This window comes from Chrysemys picta, chromosome 17, assembly GCF_011386835.1.
Source record: "Chrysemys picta bellii isolate R12L10 chromosome 17, ASM1138683v2, whole genome shotgun sequence".
In the NCBI taxonomy this organism is placed as follows: Eukaryota; Metazoa; Chordata; order Testudines; family Emydidae; genus Chrysemys; species Chrysemys picta.
In genome coordinates, this window is record NC_088807.1 from 17,727,430 (window position 1) to 17,752,176 (window position 24,747).

General features: G+C 48.2%; 2 protein-coding genes across 3 annotated transcripts in view; one reads left to right on the forward strand and one right to left on the reverse strand.

Moving 5' to 3' along the window:
- The window catches only part of LOC101945709 (uncharacterized), a 449,899-nt gene that overhangs the window by 168,007 nt on the left and 257,145 nt on the right, over positions 1–24,747 (forward strand). The gene's annotated exons all lie outside the window — the stretch shown is intronic.
- The window catches only part of TRIM28 (tripartite motif containing 28), a 59,372-nt gene that overhangs the window by 17,518 nt on the left and 17,107 nt on the right, over positions 1–24,747 (reverse strand). For both annotated transcript variants that reach the window (XM_065571540.1, XM_005311859.4), the window contains exons 2-6: positions 5,595–5,707; positions 3,042–3,174; positions 2,108–2,243; positions 685–801; positions 26–140 (exon numbers count right to left, since the gene is read on the reverse strand). In XM_065571540.1, the coding sequence (XP_065427612.1) occupies positions 26–140; positions 685–801; positions 2,108–2,243; positions 3,042–3,174; positions 5,595–5,707 (614 nt within the window). The remainder of the gene's footprint in view (positions 1–25; positions 141–684; positions 802–2,107; positions 2,244–3,041; positions 3,175–5,594; positions 5,708–24,747) is intronic.

Sequence of the window (24,747 nt, forward strand, 5' to 3'; positions counted from 1 at the left end):
AGGGCCTTCCACAATATGCACTCACCTGTGCGTCATTGACGAGCACCTTGCCCCGCTTGTTGAGTTCCTTCATGATTTGCAGGATGGCCATCTTCACGTCCACCTGCACCCGCTTCTGCACATCCGTCACCTGCCGGATCCTGCGTAGCCAGCCAGAGCCACACGCTGAGTATACCATACACCCACACCCGCTCCCCTCCCCAGGGCTTTCTGCATCTCAGCCAGCCAAGGCTGAGAGAGGTTCTGCAATAGCACAGCTTCCCGTCCCATCCCTTTGGAGTGCCTCTGACACAGGCCTGGGCCCAAACTGCCCTCTGGAAGTGGGCACCCTTCTGTCAATCCCAACTGCTTCCTCCCCAGCTTAACAGCAGCCCTGGAGGCCTCTGTCTTGACCTTGCCTGCCAGTTACGACCCCCTCTTTGGCTCACGGGGGATGCAGGAAGTCAACAGGAGTCTGTTCGGCGACGCCGGCATGGACATTGCTGGCAAAGATACTCTGGTCCTAGGCACATGCATACACATAGGGACCAGCACGCAGAAAAGCTCTCTCAATCCCCCCCTCCCCCTGTCACAAGAAAGGGTTTCCCTGCACATCTTTGGGGGTGGGAGAAATCCCTCCTTGGGGCTCAGCAGCATGGGCAGGGACCCCTCCCCAAGGTCGGGACGCTCAGTATGGCTACATACGAGGTGCGCACTTCCTTGGTGGATTTCTGCAGGTTGGCATGCTTGTCCCCCAGGCGCTTCACCAGTGCAGCCAGCATCTTGCGCTGATTCCTGACAGCATCCTCCAAGAACTGGTATCTGTGGGGATGGAAGTGGAAAGTGATGTTCTCTGCTTGGCCAGCTATGAGCAGGTGCAGGGGCTGTGACCCATGAACCCCTCAATGCCAGCGGGCCAAGGGGTTGCAACAATCTCCTGGTTCTGGTGTGCACATTTTGGCTCACTTAAGTACCTCACAGGAAGTCTCAAACGAAAGCCAGGGCCACACTGACTGGTTATTAATGTTGTTGTGAAATGTACATACACACTTAAAATATGTTCTTATATTCTGTATCACAGCAACAGCAAAGAAGCAGGTTTCCTGCTAGACAAGGGACCTTAATTGGCTGTCTTTTGACCAGCAAGTAAATTAATCACTGTAAGCTAAAAAAACACAGGCATGCTTACATAGGCAGTCAACAGGGAAGAAAACAGCAGGGGAAGAGAACCTCATCTTGATACACGTCAAAGGTTTGCTGGGCTACATTTGGGAAACAGAAGACCCCCCCCCCCATCTTGTCTTCCACAGGAAGTAAGCAGGCACTGTGTTCACTTTCATGAAAATGGACGCCCTGCCCACCTCGGTTGGAACAGAAGTCTGGGGCAAGATGAACTTTAAGACAGGAAGTTAGCCTGTTAAGTCGAGTCTCTAGGAAGCGTGTTTGTATTTTGCTGGGTGTGTAGCCTTGTGTGTTCATTTCCTCACTATCTCCTGGCTCTGATAATAAATTTGTTTTCACTAGAAACATCTCAGGGCTGCAGAACTATGTAAGGCACTGATCCTGAGTTGAATCACACAAGCCGGGGTACCCCTACTGCACTAAGTGCAGGCGGGTACAGCCCAGAGGAGACTGCTTGGGTGGCTGACAGGCTGATGGTAACAGATGAGGCAGGGGTGTAAAATGACTCCGTTCTGGCTACTCTGAGAACCATCACGGGGGCCCAGGTGCGAACAGGTCAAGGAACACCAGAACCCAACCTACCCACAGCACAAAGGGCTGGTCTAGCTGCCTCAACCCCAGCAGCAGCCAGGAAACGTGGCAGAGGTCAGCAGTGCCTAGCGGAGAGGTCTGGCACAGCCATCCCATCCAGGAGAAAGGATGCACAGGCTGGCAGAGAGGTTTGCTACAGCTGTCCCGTCTGGAAGAAAGCATGGCCCAGACTGGCAGTGGGTGCCCACATCTCCAGCTCAGCTGGGGAGAGAGCCTGGCCCAGGCCAGCCACACCATTAGTATCCCAGGCAGAGGTGGGGCAGCACAACCCTGTCCCAGAGCGGACGGGGAAGGGGTAGCGGAGAGCGGCCTATTCGCTCACAGCAGAGTACAGCCAGCGGGCGTGCATGCTTACTGGTGATCCTTGTGGGCGTTGAGCTGACAGTCCCTACAGGTCAGAGTGTCACAGGTATCACAGAACAGCACCAGGGGCTCATGCTTGTGCACGGAGCAGTAGACTGTGCGCTCACCCTCCTTTGACTTTGACGGGCCTAGAACAGAACGCGAGCATTACTCTTCTCCTCCAGCCAGGGCCCCAGGGGCATCCCAACCACAGCAGCCAGCCTAGAGTGGCCTGCAGGTTGGGAGTGAGGGGCACCGGCAGTGCAGGACAGTGAGTGGGGGGCGGCGGATGGGGGGGGACTGAGGGATAGTGGCAGAGCTGTGCATTGGAGTGGATCCAGGGGGGCTGCAGGACTAGGTTAAGGGGCAGAGCTGAAGGGGAAGCCTGCTCAGCCATCATGTGCAACATGCCCAACTACAGCCTGCATGTCCAGATCTCTCCTGTTTCCCAGATCCCCTCTTCAAGGCTTCCAGTGCGGGTCATGGGCAGCAGAGCCCATGCTGCCAGGGGGTGGGCACTGCATGGAGCCTATCAGATTAAAGTCCTCTCCCTCACCAGTGGGAACTTAGCTTTCTGCCTCTGGAGCCTTGTCTACATGAGGAAGTTGCACACTTCCCAAAGGGGAGAATTCAAACTGATTCAGTTAAAGCAGTACAATCCCAGATGGATGCTCTCATTCCATCTGAAGAGTGGACTGTATCACCCAAGAACAGGTTAAGCTGAACAGAACAGATTGCATAAACAAGGGTTTGCACAGATTTAGCCAAATCAGTTTCGAACCGGTTTAAACCAGCTCTCGTATAGACACCCAAATGCGGCACTCTGGGTGGGAAAGGAGAAGTGGTTTCACTCCATGACCCCAATCCCCACCCTATCCCTCTTCAAGGGGCAGGCAGTACCAGGCTAGCGCAGCATTCCCCTGCCAGGAGTGGGGCAGGGTACTGACCTGTGGATCTGACCGTGTGGTCCTTGGTATACTTCACCCTCTGGTGGGCTTCCACACACGTCTCACACAGCGGCTCTGAGCACTCCACACAGTAGCTGGTAGCAGGGGCGTTGTCATCACAGCTGGTGCAGCACTGGGGGACAGGAGAAAGGGTGAGCACCAAGGAACACACCAGCCCCACAAATTACGCCACAACCTTGGAGAGACAAGCCTAGGCACAGGGCAAGGATAGACACTGGGGCTCGTTTCCAAGGGTGTTCAGCGTTCCTGGCTCCCAGTGCAGTTATGGGCACCCGTGGTATTGCATGGAGCAGATGACCCTGGGAGCACAGCTCTGGAGTCCTCCAAGGCAGACTGAATGGAAGGAGATGGGCTGCAGCTGTGCAACAGGCTTAAGGCAGAGAATAGTTATAGTCAAGGCTAGCGCCAAACCTTTCTACACTACATTGTTTATAGAGGCACAGCTGCACCACTGTAGTGCTTCGGGTGAAGATGTTGTAAGCTGACAGGAGAGCGGCTCTCCCATCTGCAAAGGGCTGAGAGAGCACTGTCTACACTGGCCCTTAGGTCGGGATAACTTACGCCACTCGGGGATGTGGACATTTGTAGTGTCGACATAGTTTAAGGGGATGATTGTATGAACACAAGGGCTTCATTCAAGCAGGCAGCTCTTGTAATGAGAGAATTGAACTTGACCTAACTGCAGCTATTTTGTGTGGCTAGCCACCTTTAGTTGAAAAGCAAATACACCACATAGATAGGACTCAGAGGCAAGGCCAAACAGCTGCACGTTTGCAGTTTTGCTCATCAGAATGGGAGGATGGGACAGAGTTAATGGACTATGAGAACAGAAGAAATAACCGACCTCGGTTCTGAGTGCCCCTGACATAAGTTTTATTGTTATGACTAGAAATGCTTTGCTGATAAGGGATAATGAGCAATTTACTGAAGCTAGAAGAATTGGTGACCCACTAGGGGGTTACAGTGGTGACCCATTAGGAGTCACTGAGTTTGTGCTTTGTTTAAGTTAGCAGCTATAGAAGGTTATCAAAGGTTATAAGAGAACACACTTTGGAGCAGTTCGAAGGAGCTTTTCTTTGAGCAGTGACTGACCTCTCCTCCCCAGCAGCTGGACTAGGGTTACCAACCCTTCAGGATTGTCCTGGAGTCTCCAAGAATTAAAGATTATGTCAGGTAATGAAACCTCCAGGAATATGTCCAACCAAAACTGGCAACCCTAAGCTGGATGGAAGGAGGGCCCCCAGAACCCCGGCTACTGATGACTCAAAACCATCTCAGACTTTGGGTAAATTACTTGGTGTGCTCTAAAACTATTGCTATGGCATATGCATGAGTGCCTGAGAGACAAAAAGGGAGCTTTGGATGAAAGCACTCGTTTGTACCAATCATTCAGCAGACAGAGGAGCTGTGTCCCCATCAATTTAATCCTGACACCGGCTGGAGAAAACCAATTAAGTTACCACAGTTTTGAGTTCTGAAAACCCTGGGTAATGGCCTGACGACTGCTCCAGGTAACACCTAGGCTATTTACTTTGAAGTTCTGGTTTTCGCCACCTGAGGAGCTGGCCAAGCTGAACTGCCTTCGGATAGATAAAAAGAAAGGCCCTCAATGACAGGGGCAGACAAGCTCTCAGAGAGCAGAGGTCAGGGTAAGACAGGCCTGGCCTGAGCTTTTATTTAAGACAGACATGCACTTAAACAGCCTCTCTCATGCTTTGAGATGTTCCCACTGATGCACTTAGTTCTAAAGCAGCTGTTTCATTCGGGTCACTATTCACCGCACAAACTGAAGAACCGCAGGCACTGGTCTGTTTGGACCTGCTGGGTAAGCACGGCTGGTACACAAGGAGACCATCTAGGAGTGGGGAAGTCAGGGAGATCAATCCTGAGGCTGGACGCCCGAGGGGGTGCTCTCAGAGAGGGGATCCAGGGGCAGCTAGTCAGGTAACAGTGATCATGGGTCATCTCAGAGGGAGTGAGTGTCAAAGAATCAAGGCCCAGGACCAAGGGCTCTGCTCACAGCCAAGTCCTGCTGTGACACATCAAAAGTCTCCTCCCATCCTGTCCCCTCCCTACCCGTCTGGTCTATTTATAATTAAATGCTGAGGGCCGAGCTTGTGTCTTTACTGTGTCTGCACAGCACCCAGCACAGCAGTCTATAGGTGCTACTGTAACAAATTGCCACCTCCAAAAGGGGCCTGACAAAGCACCGACGAGTGCACTGCCTGCCTTGGGCAGGGCGTACACTGGAGATACCTCAACATCCCCAATGAGACAGCCCCTTCCGACCCCAGCAGCCAGGAGCAGCGTGGAGCACGGTGTCAGGAAAGGAAGGGCCAGGTGCTCTGCACTGCTTCCTTTTACCAAGAGAACTGAGCTGATCTATGGCCAGAGGGACTGCAAGCTACCCCCACCACAGCCTGGTCTGCATGGCAAGTTGGGAATAAGAGGGTGGGGAGCAGAACTGTGTTCTGCTGAGGGGGTCAGTCAGAGCCCTTCTGGGGAGGAAGGGGTAGAAGGTTGCACTCCTACCTGGTTGGCATCCTTGCTGTCTGTGGCTGCCTCCGCCCCGCTGTCTCTCAGGAAGTAGTTCTCCACGATGTCCTTGAGGTAACACTGGTGTTTGCACACAGGGCAGTCCACCACTGCAAGGTAAGGGGAGCAGAAGAAAGCGTCACATACTCAGGAAGCGGCAGCAGATATGTAGCTAATCGTAGGGGTGCCACTCCTGGTGTAGTTAATCCTCCTCCCTGAAAGGTGGTAGCTATGTTGAGGGGAGAGAAGCCCTCCTGTCAACAGAGCGCTGTCTACACTGGGAGTTCAGTTGATACAACTGTCAGTCACCCCTGAAAATCCACACCCTTGAGTGACCTAGTTATATACCAACACACGTCTGTACAGTAGACCGGGGCTAAGATACCTAGGGCTTTCCCCGGACATGTCCGGCTTTTCCGTCTATAAATAGCCATCCGGGGGGGATTTTTAAAAATCTAAAAGTGTCCGGGATTCCCCCCGGTTGGCTATTTATAGACAGAAAAGCGGCAGCCAAGCGCCGCTGGGCACCCAAAGCCCCTTCCCGGCTCCCCGCATCCCCTGCAGCCTTACCACGCTGTCCGGCCCTGCAGCTGTCTTCCCACTCCTCCACTCCCCTGTTCCTCCCTCTCCCCTGCGAATCAGATCTTCATGGGAAGTCTGAAAAGAAGCAGGGGCAAGTGGGAGGCAGCAGCAGCTAAGCTAAGCTGGGGCTGGGGGGGCGTGAGGAGGAGAGGTCCAGCTCCGGGCCCAGCCCGGGCCCAGCGCCGGCAGCACAGGGCCCTGGTTCTGGCCAAGCGCGCCGGCCCAGCCCCAAGCCCCGCAACCCCAGCCGGAGCTCCAGCCAGAGTGCAGCCCGATTCCTGGGCTCTTTAAAGCCAGCCCTGGTCAGGGGACAGGGAGGGGGGGTTGGATTGGTCAGGGGTTTATGGGGGGGGCTGTCAGGGGTGCAGGGGTGTGGAGAGGGGTTGGGACAGTCAGGGACAGGGAGCAGAGGGGTTAGATGGGTCTGGGGGGGCTGTCAGTGGGCAGGGGTGTGGAGAGGGGTCGAGGCAGGCAGGTAGAGGGGGTTGGATGGATCAGGAGTTCTGGGGATCCTGTCAGGGGGCGGGGAGCAGTTGGATAGGGCATGGGAGTCCCCCAGGGTCTGTCTGGGGGCGGGGGTGTGAATATGGGGTGGGGGTGTGGATAAGGGTCGGGGCAGTCAGAGGACAGGTAGGGTCATAGGGGATTCTCAGGAGGGGGCAGTTGGGACAAGAAGCAGGGCGGCTTAGATAGGGGGTGGGGTCCTATGGGGCAGTTAGTGGCAGTGGTCCCAGGAGGGGGCAGTCAGGGGACAAGGAGCGGGGGGGGGGCTTCTGAGGGGGGCAATCAGGGGGTGGGAAGTGGGAGGGAGTGGATAGGGGCAGGGCAGGGCTAGAGCAGGGCTCCTCCCCTCCCCCCAGTGTCCTCTTTTTTGCTTGTGGAAATATGGTAACGCTAAAGATACCCAAACTTAGCACCATCTCTGAATGGCCACTGCAAGCATGAATGTGGGATGTAAGGGCTGTCTGGTAGGATCTCTGAATCGTACACGGAAAATCTTCTGCCGCTGCTCACGCTCCATGAGCGGAACAGTCACTAGGCACTCCTCCCCCTCCCCCTACTAGTTAGGTTCCTCCAGCCTAAAAGTGCCACAACATTAGGGGCCTCCATCCTCGCCAAACACCAGCCACAGGGATCCTAGACATCTTACAGCCAGAGTACTTGGAGATGGAGCCATTTCCCTTCCCCAAAAAGTCTCCCAACTGTCATGTCAGAGGGCACAGTCTCTGTGCCCACAGCACCTGAGCAGAAGACAGCGGGGGGAGCACAATGTGACTGGTAGAGGCAGGCCAGCCTCCTTTCAAATGCCCAGAACTCAGCAGAATTTGCCCCCAGTGAGCAAGACAATCCCACATGAGTCTCCACCTCCCCATGGGGGAGCAGCCATTAAAACGGAGAGGTTATAGGGTTACTCATGAGGAACTGGCAAGCTGGTACTTTTGGTTCTGCCTGGAGTTTGGGCTCATGGAACTTTGTATTAAGGGCTCGGTTCCTTTATGGAGCTGATGTCAGATGATAACCAGCACAGCACAGAAAGCTGACTACATTACCAATCTGGGAAACAGTCTTGCAGCTGTTGTATCCTCACTGTTGCTCATATTTATATTCCCCTTCCTTGCAGCACATTAAATTCCACAGCCCTTACACACCTATCTATCTCTGCAGAAACATTCCAGATATTAGTAGACCAGAGACATCTATTTAGTGCACAATACGTTTGGCAAACCTCACCAGAATATACAACTGATACATTCTGCATGTACAAAACAGGTTACAGCAACATTAATTATACTAGTAAGTTTCCACAACATTTAGCATGAGTACAAAGCATTATCGGCAATTGAGATGCATGGATATGCCCATTTTCAAAACTGCAGAGGCACAAAAAAATTTGTGTCTACACTATGCCACCGTTTTCCACAGCACCCATCGTCACAGCATCTAAGCACCTATAGTGGGTTATGAACAGCGTTGACCTGCTTATTGGAATGTTTATGGTACAAAGATGTTTAATGTAATGGGGGTTACCAGGAAAAACAAGCAGGAACATGTTAGCCAAACCATACTCCCAGATTTATGCAAACAGATTTCCCACAATACAGCTAATAGATAAACTCTCAAACTCTATAGGTTTCCAGTCTAAGCAGATGTTAAGCCCTTTTAGCTAAGGAATCCTGCATCTTTCATGTGTGGGCTGAAAACACAGCTCTCAACACCTCCACCACACTGCAATGGGGCACCTGGCCAGACCCCTCTGCCTAACAAAAGTATTTAAGAGCCATGCTCTTTGCATAGTTACAGTCGGCTGCAAGATTCTAATCTCAGCCATCTCCACTGACTGCATCCACATAGCAAGCCAAGTGCCCCAGGCAGGTTTCCAGGGGAACAGGCAGACAGCCTAAACGCTCTTGTGCCTGGATCTACTATGGGACACTCCACAACCAACCCCAACCTGCTACACAGCCAACCCCACAAGCAGCCATTCTGCTACTTAGCCCAGTAAAGGCTCCAAAGCTTCCTATGCATACCTCAGCATGCCCTTTGGAGCCCATCCACAGCAGGATTTACAGGTGAACATTAGAACATGTTAGCTAGAAGCAGGTGTTAACATGCCTGAAGAGTAGAGTCTACACCAGGGGTCAGCAACCTTTCAGAAGCGGTGTGCCGAGTCTTCATTTATTCACTCCCATTTAAGGTTTCGCGTGCCACTAATACATTTTAATGTTTTTAGAAGGTCTCTTTCTATAAGTCTATAATATATCACTAAACTATTGTTGTATGTAAAGTAAATAAGGTTTTTAAAGTGTTTATGAAGCTTCATTTAAAATTAAATTAAAATGCAGAGCCCCCCAGACCAGTGGCCAGGACCCAGGCAGTGAGTGCCACTGAAAATCAGCTCGCGTGCCACCTTCGGCACACATGCCATAGGTTGCCTACCCATTTAACACATGCTAAGCCTGCACCAACTGAAAAGGCACCAAGCCTCAACTTCTCAGCATCACACCTTGTCCTATAATGGGAGCTCCTCCACTGAGCAGCATAACTTCCCCCCTTTGGGGAGACGACAGGAAGGCAGTGCCAAGATTAAGGAGAAAGGAGTGGTGAGAACTACCCAACAGCAGTGACACGTCCATTACAACTATTTTCCAGCCTGTGCATTATCCTGTTTGGCTCTGCTGCATAGCCAGCCCGGCGTGGGTGGCTGAATTGGATGCAGAAGGAACAGCTCGTCTGCCACAATCAACTCAGTATCTGGCATGAATCCTATGGCTTGGGAAGTACCCATCCAGAACACTCAGTTCCTAGTTTATCTAGAAAAGTGCCCCTGATGGGAAAGGACACTGAGGAAGAGTCACCAAATAAAGATGCCGAGAGGCAGAATTCCTCAGTGCATTTATGTTAAAACCGTGAAGGTTACAGGTGCTGTGTAACGCAGACAGCAATTGGAGTATATAATAAGGTATCCTGGCTAATCCTTCCTCCATTTTATCTAGCTACCACAGTAGAAGGATAATTTCAGCTTGGCACATCCTGAGTGGGATGGGAAACTTCCAGGAGACCTGCACAGCTCAGCAAAACAAATCATGCTGTATGTAGCCACCTGGGCATGAGCTGTGGATGTGGCAGCCATGGAGACGCAGCTCCAGAGAAATTCAGGTGGGAAGACGGCCTTAAATTCAGTCTCTAGATTCTGAAAGGAATGATTGCGGCTGAGAACTATACAACAGCAGTAATGCCAACCAGGAACAAGACAAACCCTTCAGAGCAGCCAAAGCAAAGTGGTCATCTTGTCCCATGATAGTCATAGAAACAGACTGAATGTGGCAATTTGTACAGGGTCCTTTGTAAGCAGCGCAACCCAAAAAGCTTCCTTTTCCTTACAAAGTTGCATTCAAAAGTGTGGGCAGGTGTTAAAGCTGAAACATCTCCCCCACTTGAAATTCCCCATTTCAAGACACTTCTAACTAAGTATTAAACTAGAGCAGAAAGTCTATACACGAGACTTCTGACAAAGCAATTTGACAATAAATTTGTCAGCATCCCATTTCCAAGTCTGGGAGCTGCCAGTGATAACATGCCCAATTCCCATTCTGAAACACAGCATTCAACTTGTTTTAGATTGTGGAGCATGGAACCAAAGCCAATGCCATTCGGCTTTTCCATGATTTTAGTTCGATTTTTCATGCATGTCAGAACCAGTTGAAGTTTTATCCCCTGCTCATACAAGGAGCTGCCCATACTATTGAGTTTCCCCCAGATCATTAGATCTTAGGATCACATGGGGTCTATGCGCGCAAAGCAAACTCATTACTTGCTAAAGATAATGGCATAAGAGGAATTCAACCACTTTTTAAAATCTGAGTCCTCAAACTTGTACAATGCTACATGAGTGTTTAGCCACTAACCAAATTGTTGTAGCCATGTGAGTCCCAGGATGTTGAGACACAAGGTGGGTGAGGTAACATCTTTTATTGGACCAACTTCTATGGGTGAGAAACAAGCTTTGGAGTTTACTGAAGAGCTGTGTAAGCTCATCTCACCAACAGAAGATGGTCCAACAGCTCTTACCCGCCCGGGGTCTCTAATAATCACGTGAGAGTCAGCTGCCAGTACCACAGTTGCAAGGCTAGCCGCACCCTATCCCTTTTCATTCATTCATAGAGTCCAAGGCCAGAAGGAACCTGAGACACCCTGGCACTCCAATAGTCCCCATGGTCCTGTAATTAGGATACGTTTTGTACAAAGTATGCTTTGAAGTATTCTAAAAGTCTTGATCTGCTAGACATGAATATCTTGTTGGATTGTATGTGCTATCATATGAAGTTTGGCTACGTATGTGTTACTGAAACATGTAGGATGAAAACACCCACAAGCAGCCTTTCAGGTACAACAGTAAAAAGGCCAAACAATGTTAATGGCGTATTGAGGAAATGCACACAAGCACAAGGATTACCCTGGAAACTGCATACAACAGAAACTCTCAGAGATAGCACTACACAATGGGAACTGGAACTGTATGACTCAGGTCACAGCAAAAGAGCTTTCCAGGGAGTGGGAAGAAGATCTAAAAGGGGGGAAGTGACATCATGAGGGGACCTCACTCTCCCTGCAACACCACACCTGCAAACACCAGAGGAATAAAAACTGAACAGGGGAGAAGTGATGGTTCCAGGCTAAGGGATTGCTGGCCAGTGTATGAAAACCTGGGAAACCCAAGCTGCAAAGCCAAGGAGCTTGTGCCTTAAGAATCTACCAGCCTGTTTATTACTCAGGTTGAGAATTTGCTAATTAATTCATCTCTTACCTATCCAGTACATTAAGCTCAGTTTCAGTAAATAAACACAACTTAAGTAATGTGCTCTGATCTGTTTGCTATCACTTATAACCACTTAAAATCTATTCTTTTGTAGTTAATTAACTTATTTTGTTTTAAGACAATCCATGGTGGTTTGACTAAGGTATCTAGGGAAAAATCTCAGCTTGGTTACCACAAGCATGCATGGTCCTCTTCACATTGAGGGAGAGGCAGACCAGGTGTTAAACCCATACACTGGCCAGATTTGACCAAGGCAGGGCAGTACTGCTCTGGGGCCCTAAGCTGGTGGTTAGAGAGCCTGCATGGGACTGCAGCTGGGGATGCCCCTAACTGTGTGAACGCTGGTGAAAGTGCAAGCTTGGAGGGCTTTGTAACTTGTCCCAGCAACACAGTCAGAGGGTGGGTCAGAGGGCTCAGTGGTACCCCTGGGGGGAACCAGTCATAGAACCATTGTGATCATCTAGTCTGACGCCCCCGTACGACACCAGACATAGGACTTCCCCAAAATAACACTGGTCTACAATTTGAGAAGTCGTCTGCTTCAGAGATAAAATGTGCTATTTATTATGTATTTTGATGTGCTGAATTCAAATATGACAATTAAAACAACTGATTGGCTACTGTTTCTAAGATATTTAAGTTTTTACATTTTAGGTCTATGTATATTGTGTAGATAGAGTTTTAATCATAAATTGTACACCTAGGTCTTTTCATGTATTTATGGTTGCTTTACATAAACAGGACAGGTGAAATATCATGTAACACTTTAAAAATCAGCAAAAGGGTTATACAAATAAAATTTATTATGAAACAAAAGGCAAAAAACTATTATGTACATAGTTTAGTCCTATTCAGTGTCTACTTGGCGCTTCTTGGCTTCTCTTGTGTTCATTAAATGGAGCATCTCTTGTCACTGTCCAGCAATAGTCTGCAAGCATTGATGGGCTCCATTTGCCCTGATAGCGTTTCTCCATTGTTGCAATGTCCTGGTGAAATCGCTCACCGTGCTCGTTGCTCACTGCTCCGCAGTTCGGTGGGAAAAAAATCTAGATGAGAGTGCAAAAAATGCATCTTTAGTGATATGTTGCAACCACAGCTTTTGTATGACTTGAGGAGGTTTTCCACCAACAACCTGTAGTTGTCTACCTTGTTTCTGAGAAAATTTATTGCCACTAACTGGAAGGCTTTCCATGCTGTCTTTTCCTTGCCACGCAGTGCATGGTCAAATGCATCATCTCGAAGAAGTTCACGAATCTGAGGACCAACAAAGACACCTTCCTTAAACTTAGCTTCACTTAACCTTGGAAATTTTCCACGGAGGTACTTGAAAGCTGCTTGTGTTTTGTCAATGGCCTTGACAAAGTTCTTCATCAGACCCAGCTTGATGTGTAAGGGTGGTAACAAAATCTTCCTTGATCTAACAAGTGGTGGATGCTGAAGACTTTTCCTCCCAGGCTCCAATGACTGTCAGAGTGGCCAATCTTTCTTGATGTAGTGGGAATCTCTTGCACGACTATCCCATTCGCAGAGAAAACAGCAGTACTTTGTGTATCCAGTCTGCAGACCAAGCAAGAGAGCAACAACCTTCAAATCACCACAAAAGCTGCCACTGATGTTGGTCATAGTTTATGCACCTCAAGAGTTGTTTCATGTTGTCATAGGTTTCCTTCACATGGACTGCATGACCAACTGGAATTTACGGCAAAACATTGCCATTATGCAGTAAAACAGCTTTAAGACTCGTCTTCGATGAATCAATGAACAGTCTCCACTCATCTGGATCGTGAACGATGTTGAGGGCTGCCATCACACCATCGATGTTGTTGCAGGCTACAAGATCACCTTCCATGAAGAAGAATGGGACAAGATCCTTTTGACGGTCACAGAACATGGAAACCCTAACATCACCTGCCAGGAGATTCCACTGCTGTAGTCTGGAGCCCAACAGCTCTGCCTTACTCTTGGGTAGTTCCAAATCCCTGACAAGGTCATTCAGTTCATCTTGTGTTATGAGGTGTGGTTCAGAGGAGGAAGATGGGAGAAAATGTGGGTCCTGTGACATTGATGGTTCAGGACCAGAAGTTTCATCCTCTTCCTCGTCTTGACTCAAGTGAGAATGATTCTGGTGCATCAGGCACTGGCAGTCCTTCTCCGTGGGGTACTGGGCATATAGCTGATGGAATGTTTGGATAATGCACAGTCCACTTTTTCCTTTGATACATCTTTCCTAACTGGAGGCACCATGCAGAAGTAACAATTGCTGGTATGATCTGTTGGCTCTCTCCAAATCATTGGCACTGCAAAGGCAGAGATTTCCTTTTCCTGTTCAACCACTGGCGAAGATTTGTTGCACAAGTGTTGCAGCGTATGTGTGGGGCCCACCTCTTGTCCTGATCTCCAATTTTGCAGCCAAAATAAAGGTGATAGGCTTTCTTAACCATAGTGCAAAGCAACAGAGGGTCCTGTGGCACCTTTGAGACTAACAGAAGTACTGGGAGCATAAGCTTTCGTGGGTCAGAACCTCACTTCTTCAGATGGAAGTAATGGAAATCTCCAGAGGCAGGTATATATCAGTGTGGAGATAACGAGGTTAGTTCAATCAGGGAGGGTGAGGTGCTCTGCTAGCAGTTGAGGTGTGAACACCAAGGGAGGAGAAACTGTTTCTGTAGTTGGATAGCCATTCACAGTCTTTGTTTAATCCTGATCTGATGGTGTCAAATTTGCAGATGAACTGAAGCTCAGCAGTTTCTCTTTGGAGTCTGGTCCTGAAGTTTTTTTGCTGTAAGATGGCTACCTTAACATCTGCTATTGTGTGGCCAGGGAGGTTGAAGTGTTCTCCTACAGGTTTTTGTATATTGCCATTCCTGATATCTGACTTGTGTCCATTTATCCTCTTGCGTAGTGACTGTCCAGTTTGGCCAATGTACATAGCAGAGGGGCATTGCTGGCACATGATGGCATATATAACATTGGTGGACGTGCAGGTGAATGAGCCGGTGATGTTGTAGCTGATCTGGTTAGGTCCAGTGATGGTGTTGCTGGTGTAGATATGTGGGCAGAGTTGGCATCGAGGTTTGTTGCATGGGTTGGTTCCTGAGTTAGAGTTATGGTGCGATGCGTGGTTGCTGGTGAGAATATGCTTAAGGTTGGCAGGTTGTCTGTGGGCGAGGACTGGCCTGCCTCCCAAGGTCTGTGAAAGTGAGGGATCATTGTCCAGGATGGGTTGTAGATCACTGATGATGCGTTGGAGAGGTTTAAGCTGAGGACTGTAGGTGATGGCCAGTGGAGTTCTGTTGGTTTCTCTTCTGGGCCTGTCTTGTAGCAGGAGTCTTCTGGGTACACGTCTGGTTCTGTTGATTTGTTTCTTTATTTCCTTGTGTGGGTATCGTAGTTTTGAGAATGCTTGGTGAAGATCTTGTAGGTGTTGGTCTCTGTCTGAGGGGTTGGAGCAGATGCGATTGTACCTCAGTGCTTGGCTGTAGACGATGGATCGTGTGGTGTGACCGGGGTGGAAGCTGGAGGCATGAAGGTAGGCGTAGCGGTCGGTGGGTTTTCGGTATAGGGTGGTGTTAATGTGGCCATCGCTTATTTGTACGGTGGTGTCCAGGAAGTGGACCTCCCGTGTAGATTGGTCCAGGCTGAGGTTGATGGTGGGGTGGAAGCTGTTGAAAGCATGGTGGAATTCTTCCAGGGCCTCCTTCCCATGGGTCCAGATGATGAAGATGTCATCAATATAGCGTAGGTAGAGAAGGGGCATGAGTGGACGAGAGCTGAGGAAGCGTTGTTCCAGGTCAGCCATAAAAATGTTGGCATATTGTGGGGCCATGCGGGTGCCCATAGCGGTGCCACTGGTCTGGAGGTATATATTGTCACCAAATTTGAAATAATTGTGCGTGAGGATAAAGTCACAGAGCTCAGCAATAAGTTGTGCTGTGTCATCATCAGGGATACTGTTCCTGACAGCTTGTATTGTATCTGTATGTGGGATGTTTGTGTAGAGAGCCTCTACATCCATGGTGGCTAGGATGGTGTTTTCTGGGAGGTCACCAATGCATTGTAGTTTTCTCAGGAAATCTGTGGTGTCACGGAGATAGCTGGGAGTGCTGGTGGCGTAGGGTCTGAGTAGGGAGTCCACATATCCAGACAGTCCTTCAGTGAGAGTGCCAATGCCCGAGATGATGGGGCGTCCAGGATTTCCAGGTTTGTGGATCTTAGGTAGTAGATAGAATAACCCCGGTCGGGGCTCTAAGGGTATGTTGATTTGTTCCTGTGTTAGTGGTTATACTGCACTTTTGTGATGCAAAAGTCACTTCACCACAAACATAGCAGAAGTTATCTGCACTGTTCATAGAAGTATGAGGCCTCTCTGCTCACTTTGGCTAAACAGAAATGTGTCCCTTTGCAAAATCAAACACTGACAAATAAGAGCACGACACTGTATGATTTCTAGAGCTGATCTAGGGCAATTTGTTCAGCAGAGCGATGTAAGCTTCATTATGATTGCATCATCCATGACTTCTAGGAATAACATGATGCAATTCATATCATGTATGATTCAATACCAGCTTCAGATTGCACCATTCATTGTTTTGCCTAAAAAGCAAGTCCTGTCCAAACCCAGTCATAGATTTATTCATAGATCCAGTCAAAGATGTATTTTAGTCATTTCTGGTTTAAATTGAGATCCCTTCCCTTTATAACTCACTTATCCTCCACCATTCCCACGTCAAGGGTCGTATATACTGACCCAATAGCATATCTTGAAAACTAGAGCCAATCAACAATTTTAAGCATCATTTTCGTTCTCAGTGACCCAGAATTAGTAAAGTTTGACTACATTTATTTCAGAAGCATTTTGGCTGTAGAGCAGTGTAATTCCTAGAGCAGATCCTTCTGGCCTCATGCCTTTATCTCCTCTGGAGTGGGATTCCACAATTCTATCACTCAGTCCCTAGGCCACCTCAGCCTATATATCAACCATGCTTATCACATGTCCAACTGGGCTTGGACATCTATACTTCTTCCATTCTGGACACAGGGAACAGCAGCATCCAGTGAAGAAACATACCAACTATTCGTTTTAATAGCAGGAACTTCAGAGCAAGACCATTTAAAAATTTTTAAAAAAAAAGACGTCTTACCCCAAGCCCTATTAATCCTGCCACCCTGAACTAGGCAGGCCTAACCTCTTCAGTCACTTCAGTGAGGTCCTGTTTGCCAGTCCTGTTTCCTCGAACTTCCCTCCCTCTCCAGTGTGTTGCTTTTTCAAACTGCTGCAGTCTTTTGGATTTCCCAGGCTTGACATCTTAAGTGTTTCCTGAGAAGTGGTTCATCTAGAGCAATTCTTCCCTTCCTGCTTGTTTTCACTGCATTAAACTAAACCATGCAAGTACCAGGGTCATCAAATTCTAGAGCAGTTCTTCAGCACCAGCGCCTCGCATCTCAACTACATTTTGCCTTTCATCCAAAGATCTCGACGTTCTTTAAAAACAGTGAAATTAAGAGCCACTTTAGCTATATTAAGATGTGATCCATAGAAGATATGACCAGATGGATTTGTGCCCTCTTGTTTCCTTGATGTATAAGAGCATGGGGCTTTTGGGTTTTTTAGTTAATTAAGATGGCCCAGTCTGAAAAATTCTTAAATGTTTGGGAGGTATAAAGGCACTATGAGGGGAACCGTGTCTGTCTTCACAGGTCTCAAGGCTAAAATGGATCATCTAGTCTGAGCCTTTGTGTAACTATTTCTCCCAGTGTTCACTAAATTGAGCTCATTCGCATGGTTGAATCAGAGGCTTTTTTATTATTAAGACTTCTGGTTTCAAGGGACAGAATCCATCATATTCCTTAACAGGTTTCATTGAGACACACACATGCTAAGCATCCTCACGCATTAGTTACAGGAGGAGAAAGTTACTTTAGTTCAGACACTAAAGGCACTGGGAATAAAAAACAGGCAGAAACTTGAACCACCCTTACAAAGCAGGGGAAGAAAATAAATCACTTCCTTCAGTACAAGGTAGCAGACAGGCTCAGAGGACAGGAACACACCAAGTCTGCTTGGTTTTAGCATTAAAATAGACTTGAAAGCTCAAGTATTTGAACAAATCCAGTTCTCCATTAGAAAAAAAAGTGTCATGCAGGCAGGAAGCCCCAGCATCACTAGTGCCCTAGGAATTTGTGCTGTTTCCTCTGCAACACGCCCACCAGCGGAAGCGTTATCACTGTTTAAGGAGCATTTCCTGCTGCTAGCCCAAAGGCAGATGTTAAGATCTTGACAAAAAGGGCCCCAAGGCATTTGTTTAAGGGCACTACCCTGGGAGTACAATGGGACTGACAAGTAGGTGATCAAGGTAACCAGGTGTGCCTCATTGCAACTCCCGCTGCTAAGCAACACCTGTGGCCCAGATTAGGTTCACATTCTTGCCCTCTGGTCAGTGTGGTGATAAGGGTGGGGGAAGCACTGCAGTTCCCAAGAATTGGGAGTCAGGAGACCCTGCCACAATTACCCCTCTGCAAAATATGGATATTGGTGTCCCCCTCCCAGATCAGCTTTGGCATTGACTCGTAGGAAGTGTTTACATTTTACCCCTTTAGGACAAGCCAGGGGCTCACTGAAAGTCTCCCACTCAGAATTAAACCTTCCACCATAAGGATCTAGGCCAGCTTCTGCCTCGCCAGTGTTCTCCAGGCCGCTGACTCACCTGCACCCCAGTTTCCCCACATTGCTCCACTTTCACTTGCATCTCCTCTCAGGGGTCATCACCAATTTGCAAACAGCCTACAGCCTGTTCATCTGCATCTGTGGCTGTCGTCACTGCCATAAAAAGATGTGTTTACAGCAGGATAATTAATTCCCATTAGCCATCTCGCTGTGTAGTCCTAGTGGAGACAACTGCCACAGCTAGGTGACAACACTATACCAGCTCTTTGGGACAGGGACTCTGTTCTAGGTTTGTACAGTGCCCAGCGCAGTGGAGCCCTGGTCCATGACAGGGGCTCCTATGTGCTACTAGTAACACTGCAAGTTTAACAACAGGCAGGGGCATTAAGTGCTACAGTGCTGTCTCTCCACTATGATTTTACAGAGACTGCTAACAGGTGTTACCCTGCTGTAAACAGGGAGGGGAAGATGCCACCTGGGTGTATATCAGCAGCCCCCTGTGATCCCAAGATCAGCTGTAGCATGACCAAGGCCCCCAGAGGAAATACGTGGTGTCACAGCAGAACTGCCTGCCACACCGCTTCTCAACGCAAAGGGAGCATGGTTACGGCAGACAATAGAGAGCCAGAGGACAGAAAGGGAGCACGTGGACTGTGGCACTGAGCCAGCCGCCATGTAAGAAGTGCTCTGCACTCTAGGGAGGAGTTACCCTGAACTTCCCAGACACTGCTCTCACCCTGATCACAGCATCCACTGGTAGCCAGTCAAGCTTGGACAGTAGACTATGTACTGCCTCACTCCCCCTTTCCCTTCCTCCCCCACCCCTCATTTTAGACTTGCAAGGAAGAAGCAAAAGATTTTTGGGAAGGAAGGAGCCAGACCGTTTTACTGGGAAAGTGGGATTGGGAATTAAACACATCAAGTTGCCTACTGTGGAATTACTGTAGATGGAGATGGAGAGGGTTTAACGGAAGAGACCGCGGGGTATGTGGAAGGGCCAGTTTCCAGTGGTATGGCAAACTTCCTGCCTGCAGCCATGCAGGGATGTTGCTCAGCCACAGCAACTGAGTTATCAGGACGAAGCAGGCCAGTCGCCCAGGCTAGCAGGCGGCTCCGGGAGCTAACAGATTTGAGAGCGCAGAGAGTACAGGCTGCACTAGAGGACTACACTAGCTACTGGAGACTGATCCCTTCACACTTACAGCTCTGCCAGAATTCCCGCTCTAGGTTCAGAGAGAAGAGTGGATGCTTTCCATGGAGAAGGGGGATGGTGGAGAAAGGTTTATGGTTGTACTTAAAATGGCAGTTACCTCTGCTCTCCCCCCCTTTCCCCCCCAAACTACACTATGCAGCCTAGGAGCTATCAGCAACACTCTTGGGGAGAGCCGCCAAAAAAATATGCAAATTATAAAAAGACCTACAAGTTACAGGATACACTCAGCGACAGGTGTCTGGACGTTTCCCCCAGAAGACCTGTCCCTCCTAAACCCCCCTCAGAAGAGGAGCCTGTTCTAGCCCATTAGCAAAGCTGTTCAATGGGATGGTTAAGCCAGATGCCGGGCTGCCATTGCAGCCCCCTGCATTGAGTTAGACCTCCAGACTCTGCTTGGATCTGGAAGTCCCCCTCACTGAAACTGAGGCCCAGCAGCAAATGGGAAAGAGCTGGCTTGAAATGCACTCCCCCCTCCTCAGGCCTTAAGCCTCATTGATAATCAGTGCTGCATCCGTTTGATGACAGTGGTGGTTTTAAACAGATTTACTCACGCCAGCACAGAGCACGGTGTAAACACTTAATCCGATTTCAACCAGGTCTGTATTGAGTTAGTTTAAGTAGATCCTGAAGCTAAGTCAATATAAATAAGTTTAAATCAGATTAAGAGTCCCTACAGTGCTTTGCACTAGTTTAACTAAATTGGTTTAGAATCACCCCTGTAGTCTAACCAGTATAACTGTGAATGAAGATAAGGCCTTAAGCCGGCCTTCTATTTACCCCAAGTATACAAAATCATTCCAAAACCCAACACAAGGAAGCAGTCACAAAAGCCAGCCAGAAGAAGAGGTGGCTGAGTGCTAGAGTCAGTGCATTTAACAGATCTTTAGTGCACAAAGCACCTTAAAACAGCCTCCCACCTCTCAGCAAGAATTCAGTATGTCCCCAGACTCTTCCAGTTTCAACACCACAAAACGATTTCCATCCCTATAGGTAGCCAGATGAGCACCTATTACCCACTCCAGCCTGAAAAAAGAGACATTAAGACAGGCTGAAAACCCACGTAGCATTTGGCTTCCAGACTTTCCCCCAAGGAAATGCATCCAAGTAACAGCAGAGTATGGCTCAGGGCATTGCTGTAACTGCACTGGAACAAACTCCCCCCCCCCCGCACCCATGTACATGTGCAGCACCAGTGCAACTAGTGACTCAAGCCACGGTAAGCTGCATGGGTACAAGCCTTTTACACTGATGCACCATGTCTAAATGAATGGTTTCCACTAGTACAGCTACAATAGTGCAAAAATAAACCCAGTGCACCAATAAGTCGCTGTAGGAAACCTGGGGGAACACACACTGAATGGAGGAAGAGGCATGCATCCATGTGGTGTTCAGTTTGGCTGTCCAAAGCTGGAGGGCTGAACCTCATCTGCAAACTCATTTATACAGATTAAGCAACAACTGCAGGTGTTGGTGCCGCTCACTCAACCTATTCAACTCCACCAGCAACCTCCACCTTATCCTTTACCCAGCAGCTAAAGCAGACATTCACAGCTGACTTCAGGGAGTCACACAACTTGGCAGTTCTTTACCCCATCCTGAAGAGCACTAAACTTTCCCTGAGTATACACATGCCCTAAGTAGTCCAAGCAAAGAAACAGCATCCAGGCTACATTTGTGGAGTTAGAGCGCAGGGAAGGACCTAGGCCAGTGATACTCAGACTGAGGCTCACAAGCAGCTCTTTAATGTGTCTCCTGCAACTCTCTGCAGCACGATATTAAAACACCGATTTAATTATTAACCAATGTGATAAAATAGTAATAGTGTAAATGAAACAATGAATTCACATGACCGTGGCTCTTTTGTGTAATGCTAATTTGGCTCCTGAACCACTGAGGTCTGAGTATCAACTGAACTAGGCTATAAAGGTTACTGTGCCCATACTGATATTAACAGGATCTTCAATTAAGTAAACGCACACACACACACAATTTCTAAGAGATTCAATCTAGCCAATCACTGGTTACTGGGCTCAAAACCACTGAGAGGTTCTCCAGCCTGTTATGCAAGAGATCAGGCTAAGGCCAATTCTGTACTACAGAGCTGTGTCAGTATGTCAACAAACCTACCACCTCTCAGGGGGCAGGAGGATTGATTAAGGAGCTCTCCCCCAATAGCACAGGAGTATATTCACTTAAGTGCTACAGCACCCAATGCAGTGTTTTAAGTGTAGACTTGCCCTAAATGACAGTGGTCCTTCCTTTCTGGCTTTGACATTGCCTTTTTGCAGCCATATTTAAAATCTAGCGGTGCCCTGCTCCATGTGACTCATTTGGTGCCTAAACCTAAGTCACCCGTGTTACAAGACTGAAATTTTGTACAAAGGATGCCTTGTGAGGTATAATTTGAAAAACGCAAATTTGCTGATCATCCTGATAGCAGGGCAACACTGTAAAGTTACATTGCTGAGATGTTCCAACAGGCACAAACCAGTTCCTCAGAGACAAAAGGCAAACAAATGCCTCAGGTAGGTTTAAACAAAATCAAATGGATTATCACCTGTTAAGCAGTCATTCTTTGGCAGAAAAAAGGGTGTGAGTGAGAAACCTACAGTTTGGCAAAGAAACAGTGGAGGTTCCCATCCCCCACCCCCACCCTTGCTGTCTCCAGAACCTCAGCTGGAAATGATTTTCCAAGAAAAAACTATAAGAAAAGGGAACAGACAACAAAAGATCTCTCCTTTCATTTCTACTCACGGCACTCAGGCAACACCTGAAGGACAAAAGTATACTGGACTCTGGAGAGATCCTGGCAGAAAGGAAATCCATCCTGTAAGTCTGCTAAAACATGTGGTGAGAGACTTTTGCTTTGAAATCACTTAGCTTGTTAAGTTGGATGTTGGTTACAAAGAAATAAAAGGTAAAATGCAGCTAATTCTTACTTTTATACCTCATTACTTGTAATCACCAATTCTATTTTCTGTATAGAAACTTGTTTAATTGTTTTATCTAAACCAGTGTTCTTGGACTGAAGTGTTTGGGAAACTCCATTTGGGATAACAGGATTTGTGCATATCATTTTCTATTAAGAAAATGACAGACTTTATATGAGCTTGTGTTGTCCAGGAGAGGGCTGGGCAGTACAAGATAGACGTTACTGGGGGAAAGTCTGGGACTGGGAATTTGCTGGTGTAATTCAAGAGTGGCTGGCCACAGCACTCAAAGTACAGCTGGGAATCCTTTACATGCTGGAGGTTGAGAGAGCAGACTAAGTTGTTATTCTCACAGCAAAGCAGTGTAAAAGGCACCCCAGGTTGGAGAACTATGGGGACACAGCTGTTCAGTCCAGATTTCATCCTAAAATCCAACTGCAACCAATAATTTTGTTCACTACTACTGGTGATCATAACCACATGCAGGCATTTCATAGCTACATATAAACAAAACAAAAATTCACAAAAATCTATGTTCACGTGACTTTAGCTGTGAAAATTTTGATAAAGTAATTTAATTTTGAATTTAAGAATCACCCATCAACTGTTATCATAAGTGCATAGAGCAGGGGTGGGCAAACGACTCGTCAGTGGTTTTAAGCTGGCCCCCGCTCCGGCCGGGACACTGGGTCGGGGGCCTGACCACGTGGCTCGGCCCTGCTCTGGCACGCCAGATGGGAACAGGGTCTGAGGCCAGACCACGTGGCTCGGCCTAGTTCTGGTGCTCCAGATGGGGCACAGGGTCGGGGGCGCACCAGGTGGCTCCGGGAAGCTACCGCATGGCCCCGCTCCGGCTCCTACACGCCCCAATGTGAGCTGCAGGGGCAGTGCCTGCGGATGGGGCACCATGCAGACCTGCCTGGCCACACCTCTGCATAACAGCCGGAGAACGGACATGCCACTGCTCCCGGGAGCCGCTAGAGGTAAAGCGCTGCTAGGAGCCTGCATCCCCTGAGCCTCTTCCTACGCCCCAACGCCCTGCCCTGATTTCCCCCTCCCCAGCTCTCCAAACCCCTCAATCCCAGCCTGGAATACCCTCCTGCACCCCAAACCTCATTCCAGCCCCACCCCAGAACCTGCACCCCTTCCCGCATCCCACCCTCTGAACCCCTCGGTCCTAGCCCAAAGCACCCTCCTACACTCCTCATTCCCAGCCACACCCCAAGTTTGTGACAATTCATAGCTCGCCATACAATTTCTATTCCCCGTTGTGGCCCTTGGGCCAGAAAGTTTGCCCACCCCTGGCATAGAGCAACACAGGACTGGGATCCCGCAGGTCCCATAGGACTGGCTACCATACTAGCGGGAGCAGGTAAAACTCACTTTGTGGTGGTACGGATTGGGTGGACCAAAAAAAACCCAGACTGCGGTACTTGTGGGAAAACAAAATCTCTCAGTTTATCAAGATGAGCCTATCAGGGAAACTGCTATTTGTTTATTACACGGTTTTATTTTTAGTGGTAAAAATTGTGCCTGAATTCAGTTTATATATAAAATTTACTAACCAACCTTTGTTTTTTTAGTAGCACTGGGGAATCTGTTGCGGGATCTAAAGTTTTTGTGGGTGGGAGCAGGATAAAAATGCAAGAAAAAAATGTAGGAGTAGGTATTGCAGGGTGGGATAGGAACAGGATTAAAAATAGTTCCCAGGCAAGGCTCTATAAATCAAGTGTTTTAGAGCGGCATTTATGGTGTTTGCAGAGAGTTGAGCAGACATCAAAGTGAAAAGGGCAGATTTTCAACAGCTTGACAACAGTTTGTAGTGTCAGTCCCATGAAATGAGAGAAAAGGTGGGAGAGGTAACATCTTTTATTGGACGAACCTCTGTTGCTGAGAGAAGCTTTAGATCTTACACAGAACTCTTCTTCAGGTCTGGGAATGGTACTTGGAGTGCCACAGCTAAACACAAAGTTGAACAGATTGTTACACCCCTGCAGTTGTAGGACACAGGGAGGGTCAGTGGTTCTCAACCAGGGGTTCATGTACCCCCGGGGTACATCAACTCATCTAGAAACATGTGTAGTTTTATAACAGGCTACATAAACTGCACTGGCGAAGACAGCACAAACTAAAATTTCACGTCTTGTTTATATGTCTATACACTATACACTGACATGCAAGTACAATATTTAAAGTCATCAATTTTTCAGTAATAGTGCGCTGTGAGACTTACATTTTTATTTCTGATATTGTAAGCAAATAGTTTTTCAGTGAATGAAACTTGGGTGTCCCCAAGACTAATAAGACTCCTGAAAGGGGTACTGTAGTCTGAAAGGGTTGAGAGCCACTGGATTAGTGGGTTATAGATTGTTGTACTGAGCCATAAATCCGGAGTCTGAGTTCATGATTGTCTAAAAGTTACGAATTTAAGCTCCCAGGCTGGT